Source organism: Hylobates moloch, unplaced genomic scaffold (assembly GCF_009828535.3).
Source record: "Hylobates moloch isolate HMO894 unplaced genomic scaffold, HMol_V3 SCAFFOLD_1, whole genome shotgun sequence".
Taxonomy (NCBI): Eukaryota; Metazoa; Chordata; class Mammalia; order Primates; family Hylobatidae; genus Hylobates; species Hylobates moloch.
The window spans coordinates 124505588-124515337 of NW_026652276.1; the positions used below are offsets into that span (position 1 = coordinate 124505588).

A 9750-nucleotide genomic window follows, 5' to 3' on the forward strand; every position below is an offset into this window, starting at 1 on the left:
TCTAAAACAAAAACAAAAACAAAAACAAAAACAAAAAAACACGCCGGGTGCGGTGGCTCATGCTTGTAATCCCAGCACTTTGGGAGGCCGAGGCGGGCAGATCACGAGGTCAGGAGATCGAGACCACAGTGAAACTCCATCTCTACTAAAAAAAAAAAATACAAAAAATTAGCCAGGCATGGTGGCGGGCGCCTGTAGTCCCAGCTACTTGGAGAGGCTGAGGCAGGAGAATGGCATGAACCCGGGAGGTGGAGCTTGCACTGAGCCGAGATCGCGCCACTGCATTCCAGCCTGGGTGACAGAGTGAGACTCCATCTCAGAAAAGAACCAACCAAACAAACAAAAGCAAAAAGCATGTAGGCAGTCGGGTGTGGTGGCTCATGCCTGCCATCCCAGCACTTTGGGAAGCTGGGCAGATGGATCACTTGAGGTCAAGAGTTCGAGACCAGCCTGACCTATATGTTGAAACCCTGTCTCTACCAAGAATACAAAAATTAGCCGGGCATGGTGGTGCACACTTGTAATCCCAGCTACTCAGGAGGCTGAGGCAGGAAAATCACTTGAACCCAGGAGGAGGAGGTTGCAGTGAGCCGAGATTGTGCCACTGCACTCCAGCCTGGTTGACGGAGTGAGACCCTGTCTCAAAAAAATAAAAAATTCATCACATAACTAAAAAGACAGTGTGGTATTGGTGAAGAATAAAGACAAAGATCAATGCATAGAGTAGCAAACCCAGAAACAGACCCAAACAAATAGTACCCAACTAGTGACAGGTATGCATCACCATGCCCAGATAATTTTGTTGTATTTTTAGTAGAGACGCAGTTTGGTCACCATGTTGGCCAGGCTGTTCTCAAACTCCTGAGTGTAATGGCTCGTGCCTGTAATCCCAGAACTTGGGAGGCCGAGGGTGGATCACTTGAGCCCACGAGTTTGAGACCAGCCTGGGCAACATGGCAAAAACCCATGTATATTTAAAAGAAAAAAATTGTCCGGCATGATGGCTCACTCCTGTAAATCCCAGCACTTTGGGGGGCTGAGGCAGGTGGATAATCTGAGGTCAGGAGTTTGAGACCAGCCTGACCAACAAGGTGAAACCCCATCTTTACTAAAAATACAAAAATTAGCTGGGCGTGGTGGTGGGCACCTGTAATCCCAGCTACTCAGGAGGCTGAGGTAGGAGAATCGCTTGAACCTAGGAGGCAGAGGTTGCAGTGAGCCTCCAAGGGGCTGCAGCCCACCCTGGCCAGGATGGTCTTAAACTCCTAACCTCAGGTGATCCACCTGCCTTGGCCTCCCAAAGTGCTGGGATTACAGGCGTGAGCCACTGCACCCAGCCTGAAGTTTTATTATTACTCAAGTCAGTCTCCCCGAGCATTTGAGCATTTGGGGATCAGAGTTTTTAAGGATAGCTTGGTGGGTAGTGGGAGGCAGCCAGTGAATCAGGAGTGCTGATTGGTTGGGTTGGAGATTAAATCATAGGGAGCTGAACTGTCCTCTTGTGCTAGGTCAGTTCCCAGGTGGGGGCCACAAGATCACATGAGCCAGTTTATCAATCTGAGTGGTGCCAGCTGATCCATCTAGTGCAGGGTCTGCAAAATATCTCAAGCATTTATCTTAGATTTTACAATAGTGACGTTATCACCAGGAGCGACTTGGGGAGCATCGGAATCTTGTAGCCTCCAGGGATATGACTCCCAAACCAAAATTTCTAACCTGTTGACTAATTCGTTAGTCCTATAAAGGTAGTCTTGTCCCAGGCAAGAAGGGGGTTTGTTTTGGGAAAACGCAGTTATATTTGTCTCAAACTACAAACTATAAACTAAGTTCCTCCTAAAATTAGTTCAGCCTATGCCCGGGAATGGACAAAGACAGCTTGGAGGTCAGAAACAGGATGGAGTTGGCCAGGTCAGACCTCTGTCACTGTCTCAGTTACAATTCTGCAATGACAGTTTCAGGAGGCCCCTTCGGGGAAGTAGAAATGACCAGCATTGGGAGGGAGTTAGAAGGTTCTTACAACACAGAATGAACACATTTGTGGTGCCTTGAACCCCAAAGAGCAAGTGCCAGCCACTCAATAAATAAGCCCTGGATGAAGGGTGGGGAGGGGGTCAGGAGTCCCATCCCAACTTTGGAAATCTAGGCAGGACCTGGCCCATTGTGGCATATGGGGCTCTGGTATTGAGTCCTGGAAGGAAAGAGCTATGGTAGCTTCCCGACATGATGGCCAAAATCCTGTTCCATTTTCCTATTACCAGCCTTTCTGCTCAGTCTTTAGTTACCACCTCTCCAATGGAGGGAAAATGTAATAGACAAGCAAGTATCCCTGCATCCTGGAAGCCCAAAGGAGTCCCTGCCATGTGCCAGGCACTGCACCCAACGTGGGGGACAGCAAACAAGCCAGTGGCAGGATGGTGACACACACACAGCTCCTGAGTGACAGGGTGGGCTGGGAGGGAGTGGGCTCTGCAGACAAGGCAGGGAAAGGGATTCCAGGGAGAGTGAGTGAGGAGATGAGGAGGGGGCACCTAGTTCCTCTCCAGGTCCTCTTTGTGCAGCCCGGAGCACCAGTGGGGAGGGAGGACAGCCCCCTAAGCAACCAGACTGCTGGGGAAGGTGAGCTAGTGGTTTCCTACAGGGGACAGACAGGATCCAATCTGAGTTTGAAGATCATTTTGCAGTAACAAGGCAGTCCTACAGCCCTGAAGAGACGAGCAGGTGGCTCCTGGCACAGCCCCAGCAGGGGGAGGGAATAAGGGGTACAGGATGCCCAGTGGCACTGCCAGGTTACTGGCATGGCTCATTAAAAAAACCTAGGGAGGGACACCGGGCGTGGTGGCTCACGCTTGTAATCACAGCACTTTGGGAGGCCAAGATCACGAGGTCAGGAGATCGAGACCATCCTGGCTAACATGGTGAAACCCTGTCTCTACTAAAAATACAAAAAAATTAGCCGGCCATGGTGGCGGGCACCTGTAGTCCCAGCTACTCGGGAGGCTGAGGCAGGAGAATGGCGTGAACCCAGGAGGCGGAGTTTGCAGTGAGCCGAGATCGCACCACTGCACTCCAGCCTGGGCGACAGAGCGAGATTCCGTCTCCAAAAACCAACCAACCAACCAAACAAAAAACCTAGGGAGGGACAAGATCTGGGGCTGGGTGAAGAAAAGGAGACTCCCCTTGGACATCTAGACTCAGCCCCTGCTCTGCAGAGGCACATGGTTAGCTGTCGGGGGCCTGCTCCCCACCTCCTTTCTTCCCACTGTCTTATCTAGTGCCCCAGGGGCCAGGACCCCCACCCACAGATGACTCATAGGACCCAGTGCGTCTCCCTGCTCTGATCCGTAAAGCCAATGGCCTCCCTGACATTTCCATCTGGAGGTCACAAAGCTTTCAAATTCAGCCTCCCCCACCCCCTACACACCCCTCTGACCTACTCTCCCAGTTCCACGTTGCGGTTGGCCAGGCAAGCCTTCCTGACATCTGTCTGCCTTCCGTCCAAGTTTTTATCTCACCTGGATCTCTAAGCTCCGCCCATTTCCCTCCAACACCTCTAGGTGCCAGTAACATCTGCTCCCACAGACCACTACAGCCTCTGGACATACCAGCCTGGTCACCAATCTGTTTACCTTCCTTTCCTGGCCTCTGGCTGTGACAAATGAGGCAATGCGGCTTTGCTAACTCCAGAACTAAGCAAAACTGTTCCTTGATCCACAGCCCAGACCCTTCATTGAACTTAGGTGCTAAACTCTGTTAAGCCTGACCTTCAGGACCAGAGTGAGCAGAGGAAATGAGAGAGAAGACCTGGCACAGAGGGAACAGCCCCTATCCTCGGGGCATGTTCAGTAGTGACTTTTCCCACTAGGGCTGGTTCCCTACACAGGGTAGAGGTCTGGGCAGGGAAGGGACTCAGGGTGCCCAGGTCAAGAGTTCCAGAGGCAGACCAGAACCCAGTTCTGTGCTGGGGAGAGCTGGAAAGGAGACAGGGTCTTGGCAGGTCTCAAGGCTGACAAACCACAACCGACACACCAGTGGATAGAGCACTGGAGGGAGAGACCCTCTGGCCAGGGGCCTGGGTGGACTTGGGCACTTGGGAGTTAACAGAAGTTCCCATGGCAATCTGGGGCCCTGAGCCCATGAGCCAGGTTGGGGGCTGGTGAGGCCCTAGGGAGGAGAGATCTGGGAAGATGGGTGGGGCTGGGTGGGGGAATGAGGCCTTAGGAGGTGGGTAACGTGGCCCCTTTGGGTATCCTGGAGAAAATCCCCTGCTCTGGCCCTCATTCAGGGAAGTCTTTGATGATTTATTTTGGGGACTGAGCCAGGTGTGCTAGCATACACTGGCGTGGGCAGAGCAGGGGTCCCTGAGCAGAGACCTGCTGGTCACAAGATCACGGAATCCTACACAGGGACATTTCTACCATCTCTGTACAGTGAAATCCCAGTCGAATACTATCCCGACAGGGAGCTTACTACCCCACCAAAGTTAGGCCTGAAGTATCACTGGACATTGATTCCAATTCTGTTTCTGCTGGAGGAAAGGGAGGGAATCCGGGTGTAGGGTTCCTAGTCACTCCAGTGGGGCTGGCAGCCTCTTCTCCCTTCTCAAGTGTGGACACCTTTGCACAAACATGGGGATGGAGTGAAGCCTCAGCCTATCATTCCCCCATCCCCCACCTCCCACCCCTCCAGAAGGCACTAGCTCTCAGACCACACTGAGTTCACGGGGCTGGTGATGCCCCTCTTTCACCCTCACCCACCCCACCCATCACCAGCAGTAGTACTTGGGTGAGGGGGGCTGGCTCTGAAGTTCCCTCCCCAGTGGGGCAAGCTGACGCTCTCACATCTAGCTTAGGTATTTCAGATCCAGAAGTACCTTTTTTATATCCAGAAAAGCACAAAGACATTGGCAGTGATGTTGGATAGGTTATGTCCCTGTCTGCCCTGCCCCATCGGCGACAATTCAGGAGCTTCAGGGGTGAGTCAGGGCCAAGCTGCTCGCCAGTGACCAGAACAAGGCCTCTTTGTCCTAAAAACAGTTTGCGTTTCCCTTCAGCTCACCCACACCACACCATGCCTGCTACATCTGTGACCCTAACCCAAGGCTGTCACCTGATGTCACTCTGCTGTTCGGTACACACACACACACACACACACACACACACACACGGTCCTGGCCCACAGTCTCATCTAAACACACAAGATGCTGCCTAGACTGCGTGGAGCTTCTTCCTTCTAACAATTGTTTTCCAATTTTAGAAAATGGGACAATTAAAAACTGAAACAGAACAAAACCAGGGAACCATCTGCAAGACGTCATGTGTGAGCACCTGGTCCAGCATGTTCTGAGTGTTCTTGATCTTTCCAGAGCCCTTACAAAGCCCTGTTCTCCTTCAGGGTGCTGAGGGCCACAGACCTGCAGTGAGAACTTACAAAGACCCGCCACATACTTCGAATTTCCAGAGGAGCTTTGCCTGTTCCTGTGGTCACAACTACTGCCAGGACAACCTAGGGGTCACCGTGCTGAGCCACTTCAGGAACCAACTCAAGCCCCACTCTCTGGGAAGTGTTCCCAGACCCTCAGAACCAGTTTGGGCTCTGCTCATCCGGATGTTCTGCTTCCCTGGCCAGCTGGGAAGCATTGAGGCGAGTCCCAGCTTCCCTTGCTGCAGCACACTAAGGCCATTTTTCCAAAATCTTTTTGTTGTTGTTGTTGTTGTTGTTTTTTTTTTGAGACGGAGTCTTGCTCTGTCGCCCAGGCTGGAGTGCAGTGGCGCATCTCTGCTCACTGCAAGCTCCGCCTCCCGGGTTCACGCCATTCTCCTGCCTCAGCCTCTCCAAGTAGCTGGGACTACAGGCGCCCGCCACCATGCCCGGCTAATTTTTTGTATTTTTAGTAGAGATGGGGTTTCACCGTGGTCTCGATCTCCTGACCTCGTGATCCGCCCGCCTCGGCCTCCCAAAGTGCTAGGATTACAAGCGTGAGCCACCACGCCCGGCTGTTGTTGTTGTTGAGACAGGGTCTTGTCACCCAGCCGGGAGTGCAACCACAGCTCCCTGCAGCCCTGATCTCCCAGGCTTGAGTGATCCTCCCACCTCAGCCTCCTGAGTAGCTGGGACTACAAGTATGCGCCATCACACCCTGCTGGTGTTTAAATTTTTTTGTAGGGATAGGGTCTCTGTTGCCCAGGCTGGTCTTGAACTCCTGGCCTGAAGCGATCCTCCTGCCTTGGCCTCCCATAGTACTGAGATTACAGGCATGAACCACCCAGCCCGGCCAGGATTTTGGGTAAGTGGTGAGGCACAGGGAGGTGGCACTGGTCACCAGCAGACGCATGCAGGAGCGCCTGTCTACAGCTCTGGGGGTGGTGGCAGCAGCTCTTCACGGCCACCCCAGGACCCACTCCACTTGGCACTGGCTGGTGGTCATGCTTCCATCAGAAGAACCTTGGGCCATGCTGCAAAGGGACAACAGGACAAATCAAGGGACCCAGACAGGTGTTCCCTAGAGAACAGGGTGATGGGTCAGAGGCTTGACCCCACTTACGCTCTTCCTCAGGGGTGAGATTGGTTGAGTGCTCAGGAAGCCAATACCTGGCTTGTTATGGGATGAAGCTCTTGGCCAGAGGGGACCCAGGTGTGTGCTGGTGAGAGGCCCCATCTCTAGGTTGGAATCGTTGCTTGGGCTCTGGGGAGCACTAATTAACAAATGTGTGGTTAGGGTGAACCCGCAGGCACGCTGGCTAAAACGGAGAGGCACAGAGTGCACAGTACTTTTTCAAGGTGGAGCCAGGGGAAGAACCCAGAGCAGGGAAAGCTCAGAAACAGGACTGCACCCAAACAGCCCGGCAGCCCAGGCCACCTCTGCCGCATTCACAAGGATGGCTTTGCCTGCAAGGGCCTGCAGGTGGTGGTCATCACTCCCCCTGTCCAATGAGGAGAGGGCTGCTTCCCAGGCGGGTTAGGAGGGGCCTGGCCCAGCCCCATCCCCTCAGGGGAGAAGGCAGAACAGACAGACACAGCAGACGCGCCCACAGATATAACTTAGTTTATGGGTCAAGCCGATGCAATGCAAAGTTGTTTCTGTTCCTTTTTTTTTTTTTTTTTAACCAAAATAAATAAATCAGATCTGTCCCTGTGAAGGTCAGAGTGATAAATGAGGGGCAGCTGGCCCCTTGGCCATGGCCTGGCCCCTTACCCCCAGCCCCTCCTCTCCCTCTTCTGACCTGCTTTGGCACAGCAAAGAAAATGATGCATCAGAAAGTCTCCATTGGGTTAAAGGAGAAAGAAAGAGTGGTTGGGGTGGGGAGGGAGGCCAAGGGAGGAGGTGGGTGGAGGTGGAGGGTTAACAGGACCAAGACAGAGCAGCCAGTGCCCCGGCGGTGGCGACCTGAGCAGGGCTTCCTGGCTACACACAGACTCTGTGGGCTCCAGGTGCTGCCTGGGCCCAGGCAGGGTGGGTGGGGCATGCTTGGGCCCTACACACAGCCTGGAACCCTCGAAGGAACAGCAGATAATGGACACTGTAGAGACCGAAGCTGCCCTTTCTGTGCCAGGTCAGGCCAAGGCTCTCTCCTGCCAGCTGCCCCGGGTCATCCTCAGTTCATGCCACAGCTGGGGCCCACCCTAGAAACCTCTGCCAGCCATGGCTAGATCCGACTCCAGGCTCCTCTACAGATTCTAAGGCTCAGGCTCAAGATGAAGCTATCCTAGTCTCAAATACAGGAGCCTGTGTGTTGCTGGGTGACAGGGGTTGCCAGCACACTAGGAAGCCACACAAGGCCCAGTCCCTACCCTAGTGGGTGAGACTGGTGGGGAGGGCTGTGGCCAGAGCTGACCCCTCCCCAAGGACATCCCTCGGGGGCTACCTTTCCTCCTCCTGCTCCCCCGGGGCCTCCTGGAAAACTGCTCAGAAGTCAGCAGAGCCTGGGCAGCGTGTGGCCTGTGGGACAGCCAAGCACTGGAGGGAGACGACAGCCTAACTCCTACGAGAGCAGAGGGAGGGGTGGTGGCACAGCGAGGAGGGCGGCGGTGTGGGCAGTGCTGAGGCACTATTCTTTAGTCGAGAAGCAAGGGGCAGTCATGGGTGTGGAGAGAGCAGTGGCCCAAGCAACCCTAGGCAGCATCTACGAGAAGTTCTTGAAGACGTCCAGGTCGAAGGCCGTGTCCAGGAGGCGCTGCAGCTCTGTCAGGTGGGTCTTCTTGTTGCCGGTGGCTGGAGCAGCCGCTGGGTCCCGGCCGGCATACCTAAGAGACAGAGGGAGGGGGCAGTGAGGGCAGGGGCCACTGAGTTGGCCCAGCCCATCTCTCTGCTGCATGTGCCTGGCTAACTGCCTACTGGCCTGAGGGGAGGGTCCCACAGCCTTCCTGGCAGGGACTGAGGCCTTACCAGACGGGCTTGGCACGGCTGATGGTGGTCCGAAGTCTTGGCTTCACGTAGTCATAGTAGCCTTGGTTCTTGTGCTCCTCCTGGCACCAGGCCAGCTCAGCATTGGGGTACTTCTGCACCTCCTTCAGCAGAAGGTCAAAGGGGAATGGCGACAGCTAGGAGACAGCAGGGGTCAGATCAAAAAGAGGAAACTCAGAGGGCAGGCAAGATCCAGCAAAGGGAAACTAGTGTTCTGAGCAGGGAAGGTCAGGAACCTTAGGGCCACACCCCAGGCAAGGCTGTTCTGTGAAGGCACCAGAGCCCTGACCCCTGCTGGGGGGACACCCTGATGGCACCATCTGCCCTCACCTGCTCAATCCTTGTGATGGCCACCTGCCCCACCATGTCACGTGCTTTGCGCTCCCGGGTGAGGTCATAATACACTTTGCCAGTGCAGAAGAGAAGCCTTTTGACATTCTCTGGGTTCTGAGCTGCAGGGCCATCTTCTGGGATCACCCGCTGGAAGTGTGTTCCTACAAGAGAGTTCCCATGGCTAGGCTGGTTCTCTCAGAGATGTGGCTGAGAGCTCTCCTGGGCCCGTCTCACTTCTGCTGTGTGTGAGCAGAGGGCTCCTGGAGCCAGGACTGTGCCAGGGACTGCTGCCAGGACATGCAGCTTTCAAGGGTTAGAGATGCTTCCCCTTCACCAGCCTCTGATGCCCTGTATTTGCTCTGACCAGGTGCACTTTGAAAAGCACGTTATGTGTAACAAATACACAACAGACATGGCCAGCTCTGGGTATCAAGTAATACCAGGCTAGCCTTCAAAACAGCTTGGCTCAGACTTCGGGGACAAGAGTATATTAAAACATCCCGGCCAGGTGCGGTGGCTCATGCCTGCAATCCTAGCACTTTGGGAAGCCGAGGCGGGCGGATTGCCTCAGTTCAGGAGTTCGAGACCAGCCTGGGCAACATGGTGAAACCCCATCTCTACTAAAAAAATACAAAAAATTAGCCAGGTGTGGTGGTATGCGCCTGTGGTCCCAGCTACTCGGGAAGCTGAGGCAGAAGAATCAGTTGGGCCTGGGAGATAGAGGTTGCAGTGAGCCAAGATCATGCACTATAGTCTGGGCAACAGAGCAAGACTCCATCTCCAAAAAAAAAAAAAAAAAAAAAATCCCAGCTGGGCACGGTGGCTCACGCCTGTAAATCCCAGCATTTTGGGAGGCTGAGGCAGGCGGATCACCTGAGGTCAGGAGTTCGAGACCAGACTGACCAACATGGTGAAACCCTGTCTTTACTAGAAATACAAAATTAGCCAGGCATGGTGGCGCATGCCTGTAATCCCAGCTACTCGGGGGGCTGAGGCAGGAGAATTGCTTGAACCCT

At 54.2% G+C, this 9750-nt stretch overlaps 1 protein-coding gene across 8 annotated transcripts in view; it reads right to left on the bottom strand.

Annotated features, from left to right (window-relative positions):
- Positions 1-7026: 7026 nt before the first annotated feature.
- The window catches only part of OGDH (oxoglutarate dehydrogenase), a 486510-nt gene continuing 483786 nt past the window's right edge, over positions 7027-9750 (bottom strand). For all 8 annotated transcript variants that reach the window (XM_058445180.1, XM_032758168.2, XM_032758169.2 and 5 more), the window contains 3 exons: positions 8732-8895; positions 8384-8538; positions 7027-8241 (listed from right to left, as the gene is read on the bottom strand). In XM_058445180.1, coding sequence (XP_058301163.1) covers positions 8121-8241; positions 8384-8538; positions 8732-8895 — 440 coding nt within the window. In that variant the 3' untranslated portion in view covers positions 7027-8120. The remainder of the gene's footprint in view (positions 8242-8383; positions 8539-8731; positions 8896-9750) is intronic.